General features: G+C 39.5%; 1 protein-coding gene across 1 annotated transcript in view; it reads left to right on the top strand.

Annotated features, from left to right (window-relative positions):
* Nucleotides 1-25,030, top strand: part of LOC132390902 (PC3-like endoprotease variant B) — a 786,805-nt gene that overhangs the window by 458,158 nt on the left and 303,617 nt on the right. The window contains exon 10 of the mRNA XM_059963438.1: nt 6,412-6,449. Coding sequence (XP_059819421.1) covers nt 6,412-6,449 — 38 coding nt within the window. The remainder of the gene's footprint in view (nt 1-6,411; nt 6,450-25,030) is intronic.

The following is a 25,030-nucleotide window of genomic DNA, read 5'->3' as shown; positions in this document are numbered from 1 at the left end:
CTATGATTCTACAACTCCTGCTTCTCCCTGTGTTTGATTTATCCTACCTTATGTTAAAGTTACTAAAAATACAGTCTGATTTTGTTAGATCTTTCCAAAATGACTTACATAGTATTCTTAATGTAGGTGTTAAGTTTTTTTTTCTGATCAAGAAATAATGTATTTTCCCACAGTAAGTTTTGAAGCTTGACTTCTTTGATTCTCAAGGATGTCTAAAAATCAAGTGGATAATGTATATCCGGGTTCATACTGAAATTCCATTTACATCTTCCAGACAATTTACTGATGAGATTATAACGATATTTAGCTGCAATATCAAAACCGGCATTCAAGCAAAGCTTACAATCAATTGAAAAGTATATACATATACTGCCAGCATAGCTCCATGTGTACTTATTCATGCAACTAGGTGTAAGTCCAGGACCTGTGAGGAGAGTTCCTATTATCTGTTTGCCAGTTCTAGTACAAATGCACCTTGTCAGAAGGTTTAGCAAGGAACTTGCAATTTACAAAGATTTAGACTGGATGATCTGCATGTTAAACTAGTTCAAATCCAGTGGTCAGTAGATTTCAATGGGAAAAACTGATTAAAGGGCAAAGAGTAACTGTGATCCCAATTCTTTTAATTTTAGTTTAATTGAGTTAATTTAAATGCATTTCAATGTTCCTGAAGTTGCTTAGTGTGCTTGTTTTTTCATAAGCATAGTTGTTGAACATAATTTATCTCAGCACCACTTTCCTGCACTAACTGCAAATTTTTTGAATTATTTAATATCTAAAAAATCTATTGGCATCTGTCTTGAATATACTCAGAAACTGAGCACCATAACCTTGTTGATTAGTCTTCCAAAGACCCATTACCCTCTGGGTGAAAACACCTTTTCTGAATCTTGAATGGCTGACCACTTATTCTGAGCATGTAACTGTTATAATACCCAGTGATTGACCCTCCCTCCATGCCCTCCTGGGTATAGAATTCCCAAGGTTCACCATCCAGTGAGAGAAGAAGTCTCTTCTCATCTCAATCCTGAGATAAGCGGCAGATGACAAATTTGTGAGAGTCCAGTGCTAATTGTAAAAGCATGTTAAGTAAATCCCAGCCAGCCATTCTTAACAAGGTTGTAGTGTAATCACGGCATGTGAAGACAGTTAGTCTGCAAACTAATCTGAACTGAGAGATATCGTGCCTTTATGTCTTCAGTCATTGACCTTGTAAAAGGCCAGGAATGTAAAGATAAATAATGCCATCTTTAGAAGGGATACCTGGCCCCTGTCATTTCCCTGACTTGGTGGCCCACCGTTCCAAGTAATCTATTGGAAGACGAATATTACTCATTCTTAAGTGTGGCATCTGAAGATATGCCTTCTAGCCATGAGCTGCTTAAAGTCATCTTCTAAAATCATTTCCAGCCTCCTCCACTGAGAGTCTGCAACCACCCACTATGTCTTCTGCAATTACTGTTGGTGGTAATAGATCTATCTCATCCAAGTGCCTGAACACTAAATACGATGCTGAAGATTCTCTAAATCTCATGACTGTAGAATGCAGCATGGGATTTCTTTGATGGAGAGAGCACCATATTTCTTCAACTCTGGTTGGAAAGTTTTGAGACTTAGCGACCCTCAAGAGTGCCAAGAGATTGTACAAATATTTACAACAACTTTATTAGTTTTGCTAAAGAAACATTGACTATCAATGGGAAATCCAGTGTTGTCCGTAATAAATAAGAATCCTTAGATAATTAAGGGGTTTACGTCTGTACTGCTTATCAAAGAGTAAAGTTGACTGTTCGTTTCAGAATATTGTACTAGGCCCAAATATTGGATGACTGAGACTGACACAAGCATCAGCAGATCAATCTTCCATCCCAAAAGTATGTCCTCTTCATTTGTTTTAATGTGGATGTCAGCAAATAATTGTTAATATATTTTTCTAAAGAGCTGACTTAATTTTGAATCTTAGAGGTCCATAGATGCAGCATTTTATTATAATGAATTAAATTAAGGACAAAATTTGGGTTATTTGTTATGTTTTGTAACATCAAAACATTAAATTTAATTCAAAGAATTCAAGGGAGTCCAGAAATACAGGTGTAGTTCGAGTTTACTTTAGGTGAGATGCGCACGTATCAGGTGGTAGCGTGATGACCTAGGCAATTAACGTATTTTTACATATAACCTATAATTAATTATTTAAAGAAACGAGAATGCTTAATCAAACAATATATATACAAGATCCCCCAAGTATTATTGCAATATTAAATACACAACATATTGCCACCTGAATTGTAGCTGAATCAAATCTCAATGTCAAGGAAAGTGTTAAAATGTCTGGCCCTATGTTCATTTTTGAGCTGGGGATGCTGTGGTTATTTTTATCTTGAACTATAGTAAACATAACACCACATTTTTTTAATTGCATGACTAATGTATAACAATCCCACAGTAGCTTTTACAAGCAAACTAGTTGCTCTGTTGTAATAACTAGAAAAGTTAATGTAGCTTGAACAAGGTTCCTAATTGTCCCTGTCTCTGTCATATTTGTCTACTTGAATGGTCCTAAATACCACAGCGATTAATTAGTGCGGAGCAGGTATTACAAGATGTTATCATCCTTTCCAGACTGTCTGGGTGAATGGAGAGAGGCAGTAGATTGTTACAATGTTTCATCTGTGCACTTCCTGTGAGTCAGTTTAACCAGAAGATTTAATGTGTCAAAGTTAACTGGTTCAGCAGCAGATTTTCACATTCTAATTAAAGATTAAGAACATAGTACATTACAGTGTGATTTGTCATACATGGCTTGTTAAATAGGAAACCTACCGGGATTCCACAACATTTTATAAACATTATTGAGCCTTTTAATGTGGAATAGGGAACAATTATAAGGACAGGATGTTGACAGCATTACAACAATTTACATACTTTGCTTGCTTTATTGAAAATTCGATAGAGTACCCATAGTATCATTTTATTTTAATTCTTAAAAGCAATAAAATATTCAAAACTCTTTTAAATATAGGCAATTCTCAAATAATACAATCCCTGAATCTTTTTCCTCCCAAAAGTAGAACCAGTGATGCAAGAAATTGTGTGGTATTATTCTCTATACTAAGAGGAATGGGAAATGGTAATGGAGGTAGAGTGTTGCTCTGTTATTCACATGGGAAAATGCAACACATTAAAATAATGGGAGAAGTATATATTACCTCCAAAAACATATTATAATATTTGGTGAATATATTGTAATTTATTTTCTGAAAGCTTAGAGCACTGAAGAATCAACACTGAAGTCAAAATCCAGGTGATCTGCAAAACACTAATGTATTCCACTTTTGGATGTGCCCTGTGACTTTCAAAATGAAAGATAATTAATATATAATTACAATGAAGGAAAACAGGGTCCTTCAAATATTTGTGGCTTGCTACCCCAGCAATGCCCTCCACATGTTTGTGAGTGAGTGAATGGAAGGACAGGATCATTTGTATAAGGTCAGACAGACACATACTTCAGCAAATCCACTAAATCAGAACCCAGTTACAAACACAAATAGAAGATCTACTCACCGTGAGGGAAGTTATCTCAAACAAATGCTTAACCATCTCTGAATCAGCTAAAGGGGTCATTCAAAAAAGAATTTCTTCAAAACATACCCTGTCCAGTTGGAAATCAGGTCATCTCCACCCACTTGGTTTGCACACTTCCTGCTTCGGGCTGACGCGAGAGGAGTGAATTCCTGGGCATTATTGGTTTTTATAATTAGTCGGCAGATCAGGAATTCCTCCTCGGGAAATCTGTATGATATGAACCCCTACTTTAATCCAGTAAGTTCTACCAGACCCTCTTTGGAGTGACTGATGAAAACCTGGCAAAGCTGTAACCTGCAGTGTCATGGACCTCTGGAAGATGGGATTAGATAGGGGTGTACTTTCTTTTTTGATCAGTACAGACACAAATGGCTCTTTCTGCAACCTAGATTCTATAATTCTCTAAAAGCCATTTTCTAAGCTTTACTTTGAAATAACGATATGTAAATACTTGCGTGTATTCATTCTTTCTGTATATTTTAATGCAAAATAAGTCGCAATTTATGTATTATTAAAATAATTTGCTATAAATGGTCATCAAAAATCCTCCATTTCCAGACAGGTTAAATGCCATACTATGATACATGTACATATATTTAAGTGCTGTTGTAATTCAGCAGAATAAATGGCCAATCTTTCCTCTTTATTAACCCCACTGTAGTTTGAACACCATGTTGATCCAGGATTAGCTGCTGTACCATTGCCCAGAGAATGTAATCGAGTTGCAGAATGTTTCGTGATTCATCTTTTTCAGACTAAAGGGTTATCACTAAAGAAATGAGATTGACTAGATCTGCTTTAAGCTTATTTTATTTTTATTGCTGGGCTATTCAAACCAGTTTGTATGCTGAAAAGTGCTGATCTTGCCTTCCACCCCCCTGGCTTCTAACCACATGATTGACAGAAGCCATGATGATTAACATCAGGACAACTTGTCTTGCTGTGATGTCAAATACCAAAGGGTTTCTCAAATAGGCAGAAAGAAAATGTGTGCCAAGTCCTTAAGGGATAATAAAAGTCTGGGCCAAATATTGGAACCGATGGAGAACGGAAGTAAAAGAGAGCAAAGAACAAGGAACAGAGCTGAGGTAGTTGTCAACATTGTTATAGTGGGTTGGAATTAACAGAATGGTGTCCACAGAACAGGATCTTGGATGGAAAGAGATTGAAGGGTTTTGGGATATGGAGAATGTTAGAGGGGCAATTTTAAATGCTGGAGTTTGAAAGTGATTTATAACAGATCAGGAAAGAAATCTTGATTGCAAAAAGTTTAAAATCTATCAAAAACACCAATAAAATTCAGAACAAAATTATTCTGCATGTTGATAAGGAGAAAGAACTTTTCTTAAGATCTCACATTATAGCTAGCGAGTACCTGTGAAATTAGACTCAATTATAATGTTATGAAAGGAGACAGCCTATGGACAAGCATTGCCATTCAGACTGCCCTAATGGCCTTAGTATCAGGTTAAATGTTGATTAGCAAGCCAAAAAAATCCCAGGTTCCTCCATAACCTACAATGAGGCCATTGATATCAATCTTCAAGGGATAGGCCCTTCACTTGGATTCGCAAAAACTGTCTCTCTGTGAAGACCTTTCTTCTCTCTGTACTAAAGATTCATCTAAATTATGTTCTGAAATATTGGAATGCAACTGGAGCCAAACACCTTCACCCTTTAGAAGCGGAACATACAAATACTTTTCAAAGGCTGGCACATTTTGTAAGTTAACATGTTATGGAGCAACTAGCAGTTGCTTCCTAATTCTACACAAAGCTAGTCTGTAATTTCAAATTATTGGTCATTCTTATTTAAAATATTTCCATTCGGAAAGAAGAGGTGAATTAAAACCCTTTAATGACTGAATTATAAAGTAATGTGATCAGACTTGAAAGTAAGTGTCTTTGTCCTGTTTTAGGAAATGTAATTCAATGCAGGAAAATTAGCTGAAGAATGATTCAAAGCTATCTATAAAACGGAGGCATGAAAAAATAAAGAACAATTTAATTTTCAATGCAGTTTAAGACAATGAGTAAAGTTAACTGTGTTGTGTTGCATGATTATAAGTTTTTTTCCAAATTTTGGTGTATTGACAATACAATGCAATGTTTTGGTGAAGTAGAACTTGTAAATATTAATTAGAGTATTATCCCAAAGTTGTGTAATATCTTTAATTCCTGCATTCTTCTTATATTGTATATTAACGTTGGCCTTTTCTTTTATACAGTGTGCAGATCCAAACAGAGTAATCAAAATACGTACAAGTTAATAGAACACTGTATTAATTATATATTTTTATTATCAGTGTAGCTTGTTTTTAACTGTCTAAATATTTTAATGAATTGGCTGAAGGATTGGTATTTCTATTGGTAACAAATATTTACCACACCTACAATCAATAAATATATTATCTACTGCTTTATTTTCATATGCAATGCATGTATCCACTGCAACTACAGAATTCCATCTCCCCAAGCAGCTTTTATAAAACCCAGTCTCTGCAGTCTAAATAAAATTTCATTTGGATTTAGCCTCCTGCTGAGAATGGCAGTGCTTTGTTTTAGCAGCAGAAGCAGTAAGGCAGAAAGGTAGTGTATGTCCTGTTTCGCATGGCTGATAGTGTAGTTTGTGAATCACAATCAAATTGTTCATACTTCCAGGCTTCAGAATCTCATCTGCATCCTGTGTTGTGTTGCTCCTTTTTATGTCCATCACACCACTGCCTGCCTCTACCTGCAGGGAGAGAAATATTAAAAGCTCATATCTTTGTGTGCGCATCATGGTTCCATAAATGTTTAATTTATTCTCACTACTCTTTTCCAGGTGTTGACCACAGAAACACAGATCTGAAGAAAAATTATGTAAGTAGAGGTTGTTCTTCAGGATTTTATATTCAGGCTTTAATAAAGTTATAGTTATATTCATTTTAAAATTATTAGGAACATGTTAATGCCTCTGCAGATTGAAGTGTTAACATTTAAAAAACAGCAAGTTTGCATTTGCGCAACACCTTCGTAACGAAGGGACGGAGTCCAGAAACTTGACCACATGTGTCATCTTTGGGGAAGGTTGCTTGTATGTTCCAATAATACGTGTAGGGTCAGACCATGCCAGACCTGGTTAGTTCAGTACCTTATCAAGGTCATCATGATTTGCTTAGTGCAAAAATAACTTGTAAGGAAGTTAGAAGTTCCAAATGTATTAATTTAATATTTCATTCTCATAAGGTTAAAAGCATGTTACATTTAATTTTCTAGGGCAGGGTCAGGCATGGAAAAAGTTGTAAGAACTTGGGCTTTGATTTTATACTGGAGCAATCCCCATTCAGAAGGTCAATTCACTAATGAAATATTTCTAGTATAGGCAGAGTTGTAACATGGGTGATAACCAATTTGCTTACGAAAGGATTGTATTTATTAAAGTTCTTGAAACATTGAGAGCAACTGAAACACAGTCAAGTAGCTTTACAGTTACCATTATGTTGACCTGAGAACGTGAAAGTGAGATGGCCTAAGTACTCTAATCAGCCTAAACAAGGATGATACAACAAAATCCAAATGATTACTTCAGTCATCACCATCACCCCCCTGAATTTCTGAGGCCCTCAGACCCAGTGAAGAGTTCCCTTCAGACTGCATTGTCTATGCTTATCCACAAAACGTCAATGGAGCAGTGGAGAATAATGTCATACCATGCATGACTGGTGTCATCAGCACAAAGGGGTGTTCTTGTTGGGAATGCCCAGTGCAATTTTCATAGCAAAGAAACATTTCTCTCTGGATTAAATCAAATGTCAATTACATAATTCTGTCAAAAATGTATCATGCCTTTGGATTTCTGGACCAGTGTATTTTCCATTGTTTTGCTGATATCAGTGGAAATCGTCTAATCAATTGAATTACACGTGATGCTTGTGCAATATATAACTTACTTATTTTCAGCACATGGAATGCTTTACAAACAAGATGCAGTCATCCCTATCACTATTCAGCAACTGAATGAGAGGAATACTGGATCAGACAGAGATCTGTAATTGTAATATCCCTGATGTAAAAGCAGTTTGGGCTTTTAAAACAATTGTGTATTGCCTAAATATTTTATTAAATTTAAGTAATGGAGGTTCTGCTGTTCCTCTGTGCAATACTTAATACGGATTCCAGTTTGTGCTACTTAAATTGCTAACCTAATGATTTTATCTGGTTTAACAACATGATTAAACAACATTTAGGCATGAACATATGAAATAAAATATTAAGAAATACGACACATAGTAGCTCAAACTTATCTCAGTTTATTTTTAAAATGTTGAATAATCCAACCTAGTCCCCATTTATCTGGTACCACTTATACAGATTAGCAATTAGCTTTATAGTGACTACTAAACATTGTGCTGCTTTTCTGGGGCCTACCCTTTATCATCTAGTCCACTCTCTTCTCCTATCAGGTTCCCTCTTCTCCAGCCCTTGACCTTTTCCAACCCACCTGGTTTCATCTATCACCTTCCAGCTAGCCTCCTTCTCCTTCCCCTTCCCCTTCCTCCTCCTTTTTATTCTGACAATTTTCCCCCTTCCTTTTCTGTGCTGAAGAAAGGTCTCAGCTTGAACATTGACTGTTGATTAATTTCCGTAGAAGCTGCCTGACCTTCTGAATTCCTCCAGCATTTTGGGTGTGTTGCTTTGGATTCCCAACATCTGCAGACTTTCTCATGTTTATAAAATGCAATGTTAGCATTCATTTTGAGAGGTCTAGAATATAAAAGCAAAGGTATAATATTGAGACATTGTAAGGCCCCATATTTGGAGTATTGTAATCAGCCTTGAGTTCGATACCCATGAAACGATGTGCTTCTGCTAAGGGGTCCAGTGGACTTTTATGAGAATGGCTCTGGTGATGGTGAAGGGTTAATGTATAAAGATGATGGTGGTACCCCAAGGTTGCACTAATTCAGATTATTCCAGAGGTGAAGAGAGGAAAATGCTGTTTCTTTTGACCACTTCAGCTAGTAAACTCTTGGCATGTGGAAAGGGGGCTGGTGCAGAGGGTGTAGGGTGGGAATTGACACTGAACTCCAGAACAGAATGACAGAGAAAAAGCCAAAGTTAAGTAAAACAGAGAGACATATGGGAAGTAAATAAGATAGAGTGAGAGATTTTTAAAATGTCCTTTTATTTATATCATTCCAAAACTTATACATTGAAGCCAATCTACAGTTTACTCACTGGTTTGATTTGACAGCAAAAAAAAAGACATGCTAATTACTTATTATATTACTTATTTACTTAATATATTATTAATTTATTAATTACTTATTATATATAACCTCATAGTTCCCACACCCCGCACTTCCCATTTTTACCTCCTACCCAAGATCCACAAACCTGCCTGTCCAGGTAGACCTACTGTCTCAGCTTGCTCCTGCCCCACTGAACTCATTTCTGCATACCTTGATACTGTCTTATCCCCCCTTGTTCAATCCCTTCCCACCTATTTTCGTGACACTTCTCACGCTTTGAATTTTTTCAGTGATTTTAAGTTCCTTGGCCCTCACCGCCTTATTTTCACCATGGACTTCCAGTCCCTATATACCTGCATCCCCCACCAGGAAGGTCTCAAAGCTCTCTGCTTCTTTTTGGATTCCAGACCTAACCAATTCCCCTCTAGCACCACTCTCCTCCGTCTAGCCAAATTAGTTCTTGCTCTCAATAATTTCTCCTTTGGCTCCTCCCACTTCCTCCAAACCAAAGGTGTAGCCATGGGCACCCGCATGGGTCCCAGTTATGCCTGACCTTTTGTTGGCTTTGTGGAACAGTCCATGTTGCAAGCCTATACCGGTATCCACCCCCCTCTTTTCCTTCGCTACATTGATGACTGCATTGGCGCTGCCTCCTGCACACATGCTGAGCTTGTTGACTTCATTAACTTTGCCTCCAACTTTCACCCTGCCCTCAAATTTACCTGGTCTATTTCTGACACCTTCCTCCCATTTCTTGATCTTTCTGTCTCCATCTCTGGAGACTGCCTATCTATTGATATCTACTATAAGTCTACAGACTCTCACAGCTACCTGGACTATTCCTCGTCCCACCCTGTCTCTTGCAAAAATGCTATCCCCTTCTCACAATTCCTTCGTCTCCGCCACATCTGCTCTCAGGATGAGGCTTTTCATTCCAGGATGAAGGAGATGTCTTCCTTCTTTAAACAAAGGGGCTTCCCTTCTTCCACCATCAACTCTGCTCTCAAACGCATCTCTCCCATTCCCCACACAGCTGCCCTCACCCCATCCGCCCACCACCCAACTCTGGATAGGGTTCCCCTTGTCCTCACCTACCACCCCACCAGCCTAGGGATCCAACGTATAATTCTCCGTAATTTCCGCCACCTCCAACGGGATCCCACTACAAAGCACATCTTTCCCTCCCCCCCTTTCTGCTTTCCACAGGGATCGCTCCCTACCCAACTCCCTTGTCCACTCGTCCCCCTCATCCCTTCCCACCAATCTCCCTCCTGGCCCTTATCCTTGGAACAACACCTCATATACCAGCTGGGTAGCCTCCAAGCTGATGGCATGAACATTGACTTCTCTAATTCTCTAATCCGTTAATGCCCCTCCCCTTCTTACCCCATCCCTGATAAAAACATAGAAACATGGAAACATAGAAAATAGGTGCAGGAGTAGGCCATTCAGCCCTTCGAGCCTGCACCGCCATTCAGTATGCTCATAGCTGATCATCCAGCTCAGAACCCTGTACCTGCTTTCTCTCCATACCCATGATCCCTTTAGCCACAAGGGCCATATCTAACTTCCTCGTAAATATAGCCAATGAACCGGCCTCAACTGTTTCCTGTGGCAGAGAATTCCACAGATTCACCACCCTCTGTGTGAAGAAGTTTTTCCTCATCTCGGTCCTAAAAGGCTTCCCCTTTATCCTTAAACTGTGACCCCTCGTTCTGGACTTCCCCAACATCAGAAACAATCTTCCTGCATCTAGCCTATCCAATCCCTTTAGAAGTTTATACATTTCAATAAGATCTCCCCTCAATCTTCTAAATTCCAGTGAGTAAAAGCCTAGTCGATCCAGTCTTTCTTCATATGATAGTCCTGCCATCCCAGGAATCAATCTGGTGAGCCTTCTCTGTACTCCCTCTATGGCAAGAATGTCTTTCCTCAGATTAGGGAACCAAAACTGCTCACAATATTCTAGGTGTGGTCTCACCAAGGCCTTGTACAACTGCAGTAGAACCTCCCTGCTCCTGTACTCAAATCCTTTTGCTATGAATGCCAACATACCATTTGCCTTTTGCCTGATATATTTAGTTGTATTTTTTTCTCTCTGCCCATCATTCTGCCTGTTTTCTATCTCCCTCTGGTGCTCCCCTCCCCCTTTCTTTCTCCCGAGGCCTCCTGTCCCATGATCCTTTCCCTTCTCTAGCCCTGTATCCCTTTTTCCAATCACCTTTCCGGCTCTCAGCTTCACCCCACCCCCTCCGGTCCTCTTCTATCATTTAGCATTTTCCCCTCCCCCTCCTACTTACAAATCTCTTACTATCTTTCCTTTCAGTTAGTCCTGCCGAAGGGTCTCGGTCAAAAACGTCGACAGCACTTCTCCTTATAGATGCTGCCTGGCCTGTTGCGTTCCACCAGCATTTTGTGTGTGATGCTAATTACTTGCACCTCTAAATCTAAAAACTGAGAGAATAGGAGATGTGCAACACTTTTTCACTTAAATGTGATATGCTTCTTTAAAATAAAACATTTTTAAAGCCATAGAATCTAGAAAGAAAGCTAGAGGGATGGGAGACCAGGAGTGGTCAGGAGTAAAATTACTTCAGGTAGGAGAAACATCTGATCTGCTGCCACTCATCCTTAAGAAGTATGAGTGCTCGGAAGGAAAATGAATGGAGAGATTGTGGTGAAGGTTATTGAAAGAGAAACAAAGGAGATGAAGAGATAAAGAAACTTTTAAAAAAGGCTTTGGGAGATGTTGAGGGTAAAGGAAGTAGACAGAATGATGAGGAGCTTGGAGATAAAAGTAGGAGTGAAAGGATTGTGAAAGCTGAAATAATATATGTAGGTGATAAGAAGCATCTCTTTGCAATCTTGCCAAGGATGGGTCCATTCTCAGTACAACATGCCTTATCTCAGATTCCAAACCAAAGAAAAAAACAGAAAAAGGCAGATGTAACCAAAAAACAGAGACTGAAACTAAAGTTTTTTAAAGGGTTGTGGAAAAGAAGGAAGAGAAAATAAAATGAATGGAAGTAGAGTTAAGGGGATGCTGCACTGTCCATTCTGCTATGTTTTAGTTCATTTTGACATAAGAGATCCTATATTTTGAAGAAAACCAGGTGCATTTGTGTCAATGGTTTGGTACGTATCTCCTAATCAAAAATAAAAATTATCTGGTCATGTTATTTTCATATTTGTGAGAGCTTCCTGTGCAAAATTTGTTTGCAAAATTTCTTGCATTACAATGGTGACTATATTTCAAAAAAAATCTCAGACTGGCTATAAAACACTCCACGATGAAAATGTGAAATGGTCTATATAAATGCAAGAATAAATTCATTTACCATATATCCACACTTTACTTAGTGTCTTCCCATCAGAGTGGTGTTTGATGGAACTCAATATCAAGCAGCAAACTACGAATTTGCATTTTCCATATGCCTGCTCTTCAGTATTGTGCTCTTTCTCTGGTCAGCAATCTGTTATGCTAGGAGCTCTTGTTCCAAGTCCATAAAACGTGCTGGATTAGCCACTCTAAAATGCCCCAAGTAGAAGCTGGAAGGAATTAATGGGAATATGCGTAGAATAAAAATGGGCTAGCATAGGATTAGTGTAAATGTAGTCACATGGTGTTCGCCACAGATTCAAGAGAAGGAAGGGACTGTTTCTGAGCCGTACATCTCTCACTCTTTCTCCCTACCCATCCTCCCCCATTCCCATTCCCCTCACCTTCTTCCTCTCCTCTCCCTCCTCTCTCCCTCTCCCTCCCCTCTCCTCCCCCTTCTCTCTATCTACCTTTTATCTGCCAATGATGTAAAAATGATCTTACTTTTTTATTTTCAATGAACTTTGCTTTTAACTTTATATTGAAGAAAATGACCATAGGTCCTCTATGCCCAGCTGAGGTCTTGACATAATAGCCATTGCATTCCCACTGCTCTGGTTTTCTCACTCTGTCCCCAGCTGCTGCTCAGAGGAAGTTCCCACAAATCCTTGTTGGTAATTTCCGGATCCTTGGAGATTGGGTTTACTTCCCAACCTCATCCCAAAGCCAGCTGTGTGAACAAAGTAAAACATCAAATAAATTAAATCATGTCTCCTCTGAAATAATTACATACTTGCCCCTTGCTTTCACTGCAGACATTATTAAAAATCTCTTAATTGTGCTGTCACTGGTTTAGCATGTGTAAACGAGTGACAACAAATTCTGAGAAAAGATCTGGGGTGCATGGTATAAATCATTTTTCATTTTCTAGTCAAATGGCATTTAATTCATCGTTCCCCACCCCACATGAGAATTTTTTCCAGCCTCAATTGCTTTTTAGTCCCGAGGCCCCACTGCTTTAACTTTAGAAACTGCTGACCTTGTTTCTATATTCCTACCAGTTGGTAAGGTGAGAGACATAGGCTGCTGGCTTGAATTGTTTCAATAGCAGTGGATAGATCTGCTTATCTGCATAAAGACTCATTTATCTGACCTGGTACACATCCCTGATGGAAAACACTGACCCAGAAACTTGAGTGTGTCATGCCATTTTTAATGGCTCTGCAGGTCTCAATGCGTGCTCATTCTCATTTGCAAATCACAGTCACAAGAATACTGCATTCCCCACATAACTTGCAAAATTGAGTAGCTCTTGTCAGAAGGATGCAGAGTACATCATGCTGGCTTGTAGTGCTATGCAATGCTAATTTGATGCTTCCCCTGCCAAATTAGGAAGCCATCCCAGATAGCAAGAAGAAACTGCTCACCTGTGTCATTTAAAAATCTATCCTAAGTACTTGCCAGTTGATTAAGATGGGTTTGGAGAAAAGCTCACAATGACCCACAGGCTGAATATTGGAGCTGCAAAGATTTCTGTGATTTATTGATTTATGCTCTGAGGTGTCATGATTTTTTTTTTGGAAATTATGGAAGTTGTTTGCAGAGCTGTTGTTGAGCCTGCAGCGTGACCAAGAGCAAGAGGGGGAAGCCTGAAGGCATGTTCCTCTTGCTAGTAGAAGCTGAAGGTGCAGGAGTGAAGGACTCCGCCAGGAGGCCCTATTCTCTGTATCTTCAAAGTACAGGTTGCTATGTCTACATACCTCAGCAGCCATGTCTCTGGAGGCAGGAATTACAAAATAAGTGATCAATTAAAGCTGCCACCCGCTGCAGGAACAGCAACTGGATAATATTCCCTGCAGGCACAGAGGACATTGTGGTCCTGAATATTTTAGCTGCTGGAACAAATCCTATGATTACTTACTGACCTATTCTCTTGATTTTTCTTGAATTCAAAGATACTCCTCTAAATCTTTCTGCCTCTTCACTTTCCTCCAATTCCATCTCTCTCTGATTCCTTTGCTATGCTTCCTCTACCCTTCCTGAGTGTCCCCTTTCTGACTGCATGGAATCAGTTTTCAGCAGACTCCTTTGTTTCATCCCATTAGGTCTCCTTTGAAATATCATCGTACTCTTCGTTTTCATGTTCAAATATTTGGTTAGAATGCCTCACCCCAATTGTTAACCCTTTCTCCTGAAACCAGAATTCTCAATCCAACTCGATCCCACCTTTAACCCTTTCTAGATCCGCAGACACATTGACATTTTCAATTCTCCACCGACCCTACTTATGCTAAACTACTTGCTCTGAATTGCAACATCCTTTTCACCGATATTCACTCCTAATATCATCATCAAGCCTGCAGTTGAGGGTAGTGCTGTTGTCATTTGGTGAAATGGTTTGTACCTTACAGAAACAAAGCATCAGCTGTCAAACACCACGTTATATAACCATTTGTTTTGTGACCACTACACTGAATGGCAGGCCATTGTTTCATTGACTGATTTTCCATCCTCTACTCGCAGCCCCATTTCTTAGCCTCCAGCCTCATCCTACCATCCTACCCCCTCCCCTAAACTGGTATAACCTGCTTTCTACTTATCCCAAGCAGGACTGTGCTGAGAGACCCAATGTTTCTGCCTGCTCTCACCCCACAGAATTTATGTCTTCCTACCTGGACTCTATTTGTTCTCCTCCTTATCCAAAACCTTCCAAGTACGTTCATGACATCTCTGATGCCCCCTGTCACTGGAGCAGTTTCAGGTTTCCAGGTCTCCATCCCACTCAATGATGATATGAGGATCCTTTACTTCTGTTTTGAGCAGGAGCCCTTCCACAACCACTCCCTTTTGTGAGATTGAACTTGTTCTTGACTTGAACATGTTCTCCTGCAATTGCACCAATTTCAAGGTGTATCCCCAGGTCCCAGCTATGCCAGTCCCTTCATTAGGTAATGGAACAAACCTCATTTCTATGTATTCAGGCACCCTCTCTCAATTTCTCTTCCATTATATCAATAGCTGAATCAGTACAGTTTCCCACACTTGCACAGAACTTGAACCTGTTGGAACCTTTGTGTCATTTTTCAGTTTATTCTCACTTAGGGACGGCAGTGTAGCATGGCAGTTTGTGTAATGCTATACAGTGGCAGTGATAACCAAGCAGGGTTCAGTTCAGGCAGCTGGCTGTAAGGAGTTTGAACATTCTCCCCTTGACCACATGGGTTTCCTCTGGGTGCTATGGTTTTCTCCCAAATGCCAAAAATACAGGGGTAAAGTTAGCAAGTTGGTTATGGAAGTGTAGCAACACTTGTATGCTGCCCAGTACAATATTCATTGATGATTTGACACAAACAATGCATTTCACTCTATGTTTCTATGTACACGTGGCAAATAAAGCTAACCACTTTCACATGGTTCATACCATTTGCACATGGATAGGATGGTATCCACATCTGAATTTACAATTTGCACATAGATGCTCTTTTTTTTTCTCTTTTCCAAATGAAATTGACTCTGCACACTGTATGGTCTGTGTGGACCCATGCAGCAAACTAAGTTGCCAATATTTAAACTTGAGATGATAAGTTCCAAGTTCTCATGTCATTCAGTTTGAGGAAAGATCCATTCTATGGATTATCATTGAACAGGCACTGATTTTGACTATATAATAAACTCAAAGGAACACAGCAGTTTATCACAGGCTAGTTATTCTACAGTGAGAAACCTGTCTCTTAACTTACAAAGTACAAGTCAGGGTTGATAAAAAAATTACGTCTACTTATCTCCTGAGTACAGCTCCAAAGTTATTGAAGAAATTTGTATTCATTCAGGGAAACCTAGCCATCTACAGTGCCACACCTTTGACTTTTCTATGCAAAATCAATGCTTTGTGGCTAGTGTTCGCAACTCATCCAGGCTTTCTTGGCAGCAAAGGAAAACAATTCAGCCTTGAGAAACAAGGACAACAAAGGCATAAATACCACAATACCAGGCAATGCAACAAAATATGCTGGAGGAACTCAGCAGGCCAGGCAGGATCTATGGAAAAAACTACAGTCGATGTCTCAGGCCAAGACCCTTTGGCAGGACTTTACTTTGACTGTACTTTTCTCCATTGATGCTGCCTGGCATTCTGAGTTCCTCCAGCATTTTGTGTGTGTTGCTTGGATTTCCAGCATCTGCAGATTTTCTATTGTTTGAGTATCACAGCACTGCAGGTCAGCCCTCAGGTTCTAGATGGTTTGGATTTGGAGCTGAAGTTGCTGTACCTAAGCTAAAACAATTCTGGAACTGCCCACCCAACAGAACAATTGGATATTACTTCACCAGCAGCATTGCAGTAAACCAGGAAAGTTATTCCTGAAAGCCATGAAAGAAACCACAAAACAGCTTTTCTTCATTCAATCAATACAATGCACACAAAATGTTGGAGGAACTGAGCGAGTCAGCGAGTTTGGGCTGAGACTCTTCATCAGGAATAGAAAGGAAGGGATGGAAGACAAAAAAAGAAGGTTGGGGAAGAGAAGGAATATATGGTAGTAGGTCATAGGTGAGACCAAGTGAGGAGATAGGGGAGGGTGGATGAAGTTCAAAGCTGGGAGAGGATAAATGGAAGATTCCATACCATTGTTTTCCTAATGCTTTCGTGCAAATTCTAGAGAATGTCTTCTGCTCTACTAATTCTACACAGTTTTCTGTCACTAAATGCAACCAGCCTAATTGAGAGCTGTACCCTTGTAATGATGGAGACAACAAAAGGCCATTAAGGATTTTCACAAACAGTGTTTGGTCTAGTTCGGTTGAGTTCGTACTGGACCAACTCCCAAGAGTAGTAGCTGTCATGGTACCTGGCTGATAATCATCCTCAAGATGGAATAATGTTACAGATTTGCATTCCATGGAATCAAATGCCCTTCCCATGGGAAACCCTGGTAGCATAGCACAGGACAACCTGTTAGAATATACCCATATATTCTAGTTCAGACTGCTGCAGTTCTGCAGCTATGACAACAGCACTATATGACAACAGCGTCATGGCAGCAAAATCAGCTCATGTTATAGACCTCAAGTTCTCAACAATGCACTCTAATGTTGGATAGTTTCTCTCAGTACTTGAATGAATGCCAGATGTTCTGCTGTCTCACATTCCACCATGGTTGGTTCCTTGTGCATTAACATGGACCTGACTACCATTCCATCCTGGAAATTCGGGGAACCAGACACTTTGTAAACCTATATGGAAGTGCTGGAGCTGAACTCTCTTGTATCCTCTCGACAGCCTTTTAAGCAAACCTAACAACGTTCCAAATTTTCAATGTGCACTTTTCATTTTTATCACCGTTCTCTCTGCAGAGCTTAAGTATAACCTGGTCCAACAGAGGCTCAGGATGCAAGCAATCCATTTTCAGTGGCTTGACTTGAGCTGATTGCTGCTGGTGATATTCCACATATGAATAACTTTGCCCATTAAGTAAAAAAGTAGTAAAGCCAGAGCTGGTGGCCAGGAACACCAGATCATGCACTAGCGCTTTTTTTTCCCTCCATTTCTCCTAGCTCAGAAACTTATTCCTAAACATGTACATGCAGTGACCATTTTATTAGGTAGATAAGTTCAAATATCTAATCAGCCAATCATGTAGCAGTAGCATACAAACAAAGAGTGTGGAACAATAGGACATACGAAGAAAGAGCAAATGTGCAAAGACATTCATCTTCTCCAGGTGCTGCCTATAATGTCTGCAGTATCCTATCCCATAATCAAGAGTATCTTTCTTCCAGATGACTGAACCTTTGGGCATAGTCTGCTACCTCACTGCCTCCTTCTCCTGTGAGAGAAGTAATGTGTTGTATTGTAGCTGTGTATGTGTCTGCCATCATTGAGTAGCTGATTGTACATAAAAACAATGGGTCTTATGTGTCAGCGTCGGATTGGAAAGTGTGCAGGGAAATATTCAGTAGGATTGGCAATTGACTGAATTTGTTTGTTAGCTGAGTGCTGGAGGTGTGGCTGGGATTTGTCAATGAGTCTATTGGCCCTGATTTCCTCATACTCATTAAACCTATTCCAACTCTAAAACCATTTGATCTCTTGGGGAACTTCCTCACACTGGCATTTTACGTCAGCTGCACAGGGTGTCCTTGATCCCTAACCAAGCAGGACCTCTCTCCCGGCTCCAGCTCAACCTGATATTTCTGACTAGTTTGACAACTGTGGAGTGAACATACCAAAATTGTACATTCACTTCCCATGGTGATTAGACAGGATGGGCTACTGTATCTTCAATATGGTTCAGTCAGCATCAGCTGATGCTAGGGATCCTTTAAACTAATTTCCATAGAGTCACACCAGTGGTGAGATGTGGGTGAAATTAACATTGCTGCAATGTAGTAGGGAGTTGTTGAGTCAGAATGCTCATAATGGTAGTCACTAGAACTCATGGAGAAGGGTTCACAGAGATCAATATCTTCAGTGTTATCTCACCACAGGAAGCTACATATGACAGGAATGTGATTCAAGCCATATTCCATTTAGTGTTGACTTAACTTCATCTGTAAATTAGGCCATTTGGCCCATCAGGTTGGCTCAGTCATTTCATCATGGCTGATCCATTTTCCCTCTCAGCTCCAATCTGCTGCCTTCTCTCCATATTCCTTCATGCCCTGACTAATTGAGAATCTAGCAACCTCTGTCTTAAATATACCTAATGATGGCCTCCACAGTCACCTGTGGCAATGAATTCCATGGATTCACCACTCGCTGGCTAAAGAAATTCCTCCTCATCACTGTTCTAAAAGGACCTCCTCCATTTACTGCAAACAGCCTCAGGGCTGTGTCCTCTGGTCTCAGACTTTCCCACCATGGGAAACATCCTCTCCACATCCACTCTATTCACAGTTTGTAAATGAACAGCTCTTCCAACCTGTTTTCAAAGCAAGCCAAATTGAGCCAACTTTTCAACAAAGGTTTCTGTTTTGGTGGAGAAAAATGGAATGGCAAAGTAGCTTAAAATGGTGAAAGGATTTGGTGTTCAGGTGTACCTTGGCGCCCTTATACAGGGGTCACTGAAACATAACGTTCAGGTACACAGACAATTTGGAAGGCAAATTATATATTTTATTGAAAGGGCCTTTGAGTACAAGAGAAGAGAAATTAGAGAAATCCTCCCATTATAGAGGAACCTGGTGAGAATACATGAGGAAAGTTATGTACTGGGCAAAAGATCCATATGTCATCAGCTCAAGGACAGCTCTGTCCTGCTGTTATAAAATGTTTGAGTAGACTACTTGACCTCACAAACTGCCTTGCCATGGCTCGTGCACCTTTTTGTCCATCTGCACTGCACTTCCCCATCTCTGTAACTGAAGCACTATATTTTGCGTTGTTTTCATTTTTCTCTTTTACCACCTCATTGTGCTTGTTTTGAAAGGATTTGTATGGATGGCGTGCAAAACTAAGGTTTTCACTGCATCTCTGTACATGTGGCAACAATAAACCTATATTGATACCAATGCTTACGATAGAAGAGTGTAGTAAAGATTCACCAGATTCATTCCTGAGAAAGCAAATTCATTCTATGAGAAGACATGAAGTTGACAATACCCATACTCTTTTAACTTTAAAGGGCTGAGAAAGTGGCCTCTTGAATTCTTAATGAACTTGAGAAGATAGAGGCAGAGTTGTTGCTTCTCTAGTGGGATGTATAAAACCACTTATACTGTATATCAAAATAAGTTGTTTCGAAGTAGTTGTCAGCCATTCAGGGAAGCAATGAGAACAAATCTTATTATCTGCTGAAGAGTAAAATTAAGGGAGTTTCCTCCTAGGACAGCTATGGAAAGTCAATCACTTAGTATAGTCAAGAAGAGGAAGATGGATTTTCAGCTATTAAGGGAATCAAGGGATATGTGGCTGGTACAGGAAAGTAGTGCCGACCTATAAGATCAGACACTATCATATTGATTGATGGAGTAGAGTCTTGTAGATAAATGGACTATTCCTGTTTCTCTTTCTGAAGTTTAATGTTCTTATCTAACTGAATAAGTTAATAATAAAGGAAAAGTTTATAAATATTAAACAAAACACCTAAAATAATAATTTGTTCCACCAATCCTTTGAAAGTAGCATGAGATTGACTACCTCCTGCTTCCCAGATGTTACACTGTGCAGCGTGTAAGAAGCTGGCTGTTGTGTCTGTTTAAAAGGTGGTAGTACAATATCCTGAAAGGCTGTTTTTCTGCCTGATACAGAGAGATGCCAGGTAAATCCAACCACTTCCAGAAACTTAGTAATTTACTTTATACTCCAGGTCAATCTGTACTGTTTCAACTAAGATACCCTGACAGGATACTGATCATTTGATCACAATGCAATTCTCTCCTATTACTTCTCTGTACAACCATGACCTTTCTGTAGTTCTCTAATCCAGGGCTTTTACAAACAATGTTTGGAATTACCTGCTCATAACTGGCTGATATATTTATGATTTGTTTTCCTTCTTTTTTAAAAAAAAAATCACTGCTGTCAGATTCTGACATGCTGGCTTCACAAAGATGAAAATTCTAAAGCATTTTTGGAAATAGAACAGGAATAAAACCAGTGGAAAATAAGGATAGAAATGGTGGTTTTCTAAGTTCATAATGCAAAAGAGTGTTCTAGCCTTGAACATAGCCCTAAGAACTGGGCAGATAACTTTTAGCATTGCTCTGCCTAAATATGAGAAAATTAATTTGTTGCTTAAGGTTAGTGACTAACAACTGAGATTGAAACTATATCAGTTCTTAAACCAAAAAACTTGAAGTGTATTCGAGAAAATTAGCAAACAAAATCATCAAGTTTAGTAAGAATAGGTCAAATGTGGTTGTTGTTTTAAATTAAAGGTGTAGTCAGTAAATACATAACAGGATTGAACTACAGATCAGAAAGTTCATGGTTTATTTCTTGGTCTGTGCTCAAAAAATACTAGGTGGCAATTTAAACATTGCAATTGACATCAACTACTTAAAGGAAAAAATAAATCTGATAGGTTTACCTCCTGACTCCTGTCCAGTAAGCTTGATGGGGGGGCCAGGGGGGAAGTGAGAACAGGATGACTCAGTGTTACTTCCAAGATTAAATAGCCCACTTATTACTTGGCTCTGATAGACCAAGATTTGAACAGAAGCCAATACTGTCATTAGGGGAAATTGGCAACCACACCAAAAAGAAACAGATCACATGTAGCCTTCTTAAAGCTGAGACAGAGACAGGGAGAGACGTAACATTAACACTAAATAGGAGCTTTGAAAACATTTATGGCACACCATCTTCATGGAATATTACAAGACTGAGCAGTGAAAGGAATTTTCTGGAACGTTTTCTATCCAAAGTAATAAATACGTCTGCAGGCGGATTTATAACAGTATTTGGAACAGGAAGTGAAAGATAGAAAATGAGCATGAAATTAAAACATGTATCTGGCAGAAAGCTTAAATAGATAGTAGAGTAAGGAAAAATAATGGAGAAAACTTCAGAAAAAGTAATGTCCTATATATATACTGCTGAGGAAGTGAACAGAATGGACCCTTTGTTGGACACAATTAGATTGGAAGCAAAGAGTGAACCTAATGCACAAAACTCTGGTGAGAAAGAATAATGGCTGTCAGACAGAGAAATCAGTGCACGTAATGGAGTAATATGAGAAGTTTAGGAGTGAAAAGAAATGAAATGAGAAATCCACTAGAGCTTTAGAAGAGAATATTCAGTCCAATGTTGACAGTTAAGTAGAAGGATGCATCAACAGACATTACTCTGCTTTGACTGAGAGACTAGCAAATTTAGTCTATTTAGTCTCCTATTGTTCTGTCTCATTTTTAAGTAAAATGCAAATACTGGTTTCAAAAATTTTAGCAGTAAGTGCTGTTGACATAGCTGATAAAAATGCCATGTTTTCACTTAACTGTAGATTACTCATGGGAAAGTGTTCGTGTAATTAAAAGTATGGGTGAAACTATAGTGCCATCTCTTGTTCCATCATAGATTTCAGTAATCCCCCAATGACTGAAGTCTCAAGTGCATAGGCAATGAACGTTGCTTTCAGGTAGAACTAGTGAATGATGTAGACTAGGCTCCCATGCTGTCACACATTGAACCCCAGGTATCCACCAAGACCAGATTCGAGGAAGTGATCATCTGGCAATAGTTAAGTCATCCCTATCATAGGAGACATTGGGTGCCATGAATAAAGTTCAATTCTCATACACCTTTGGAGTTCAGTTAATTCTCTCCAGACTGAAGAGAATTACTTAATGACACACTTTTTTATTAGCAATTGAAGTCCCAAACAGTGATTTACTATGGAAAGTTACAGCCTCGGAAAATAATAATCCAATTATTATTTCTCAGTGTCCTGCTAACAATTACAGCATTTTCCAAGCCTTTAATGTCAGTTTAGCTTGTCTATAATTCTGTTTTCTCTCTCATTCCTTTCTTAAACAGCAGAGTAACATTTGCTAAAACCCAATCTAAATAAACGGTTTCTGAGTTTTCAAAGTTGACAACCAAAGAATCCTTCATCTTCTTGACCACCTCCTTCAACATCTGGGATATAGAACATCAGGTTCTGGAAACTAGCCCCCTTCTGTTACCATTAATATTACTAATAAAAGGTTGTTTTAAATGTGTACTAATTTATTGAGCTCATCATTTAGTCTAGACTAGAAGTTCTCTATTATTTCCATTATTTCCAGGTGATTTTCTACATACATCTTCTTTCATAAAGGCATCTGATATATTTAAAGACTATTTATAAATGGCAATTGTCTTTAATCTCTGCAATCTCTCCAGTGAAGGGTTCTCCACTTTTCAATTTGATAAGAAGTTCCAATATTTACACCCAGTGACAATGAAAGAATGAGAACATTTTCCTAGTCAAGGCGGTGTTTAACTTAGAGAGAAACATCTGATGGTGGTGCCTCCAGGCTCCTATTGTCTTTTTTTGTCTAACAAGTGGAAGTGTTTAGAGAAGGTATCAATTAAATTGTAGAGTTGCTGCAGTGTATTCTATAAGTTCTCATTCCTGCAGATATAATGAAGTGCTACTGATGAGAATGAATATTTAAGCTGCTGAACTGTGTGCTACAAGGATATGTTGCTTTGCTCTAAGTGGAATCAAGCTTCCTGAGTTTTGCAGTAATCAGATGAATTCAGGTAGATAGAGAGTGAACCATCAAACTCCTGACTGGTTTTGGGAGTCAAGAGGTGAATCATTTGATACAGGGAATCCAATATTTAATGCACTACTTAAGAGAGTTTTGTAACTAATGTCCATCTGAAATATATAAGTGATGGAGTACTTGGTAAGGATGATGGGTAGGTGGTTACACTGTCCTTGTGAAGGATGATTATTGCCTGGCACTAGTGTGGCATTTATAATATCTGCAGCATATCTACTAACGCCCGAATGTTGTCTGGATTTTGCACCATCCAAGCACAGACTGCTCTGTTATTTGAGGAGTTGCAATTCACGTTCTGTGCACTCATCACCACTTCTGGTCTCATAATAAGAACATAAGGAATAGGAGCAAAATTAGGCCATCTGGCCCGTCGAGCCTGCTCCGCCATTCAATGAGATCATGGCTGATCTGGTCATGGACTCATCTCCACCTTCCTGCCCTTTCCCCATAACCCTTAATTCCCCTACTAAGCAAAAATCTATTCAACCTTGTCTTAAATCTATGGATCGAGGTAGCCTCCACTGCTTCACTGGGCAGAGAATTCCACAGATCCACCACTCCCTGGGAAAAACAGTTCCTCCTCATCTCCATTCTAAATCTATTCCCCCAATTCTTGTGGCTATGTCCCCTAGTTCTAGTCTCACCTACCAGTGGAGATAACTTTCCTGCCTCTATCTTATCCATCCCTCTCATAATTTTCTGTTTCTATAAGATCTCCTCTCATTCTTCTGAACTCCAGTGAGTACAGTCCCAGGCGACTCAATCTCTCCTCACAGTTTCAACCCCTCATCTCTGGAATCAACCTGGTGAACCTCATCTGCACAACCTCCAAAGCCAGCATGCCCTTCCTCAAGTAAGGAAACCAGAGCTGCATGCAGTACTCCAGATGTGTCCTCACCAGCACCCTGTCCAGTTAAAGTGCATTTAAAGTGCCGATAACAACTGGTGTTGGTGAGAATCTCAGATGGCGACAAGAGGGCATTCAGGAACGAGATGGATCAGCTAGTTAAATTGTATCACAGCAGCAACCTTGCACTCAACGCAAGTAAAACAAAAGAATAGATTGTGGACTTCAGGAAGGGAAAGTCAAGGGAAACACACACCAGTCCTCATCGAGGGATCAGCAGTGGAAAGAGTGAGCAGTTTCAAGTTCCTGGTGTCAACGTCTCTGATGATCTATCCTGGTCCCAACTCATGGATGTATTTACAAAGAAGGCACGTCAGCAGGTGTGCTTCACTAGGAGCTGGAGGAGAATTGGTACGTCACCAAAGACTATCAATTTTTTTTTTCTTCTTCACAGATGTATATGCACTCTGCATGAAAGTGAAGGTTATGGGAAAGGGTTTGAATCCATAGATTAAGGCTGTCTTCAAAGGGTTTATTTTGACATTGCATTTAGGGAGAATGAGTGGGGCTCTATACTCTGCCCTTTGCTCCTTGTTCTAAATACTAATGGTTTACACCTAAATGTAGAATACACGGACATCTCCACTCCATCTGCCAAGAGCAGAGCTCCCCGGGGGACAAATACTTTAATTTCCATTCCAACGTATCGGTTCATGGCTCCTCTTGTGCCGTGATGAGCCTCAGGATGGAGCAGTAACACCCTATACTCCATCTAATGGCAAAAATATTGATTTCTACTCCATGCAAAAAAAATTCCTCCCTCTCTCCCTTT

Source organism: Hypanus sabinus, chromosome 3, assembly GCF_030144855.1.
Source record: "Hypanus sabinus isolate sHypSab1 chromosome 3, sHypSab1.hap1, whole genome shotgun sequence".
Taxonomy (NCBI): Eukaryota; Metazoa; Chordata; class Chondrichthyes; order Myliobatiformes; family Dasyatidae; genus Hypanus; species Hypanus sabinus.
This window is presented reverse-complemented; position numbering and strand designations above follow the sequence as displayed.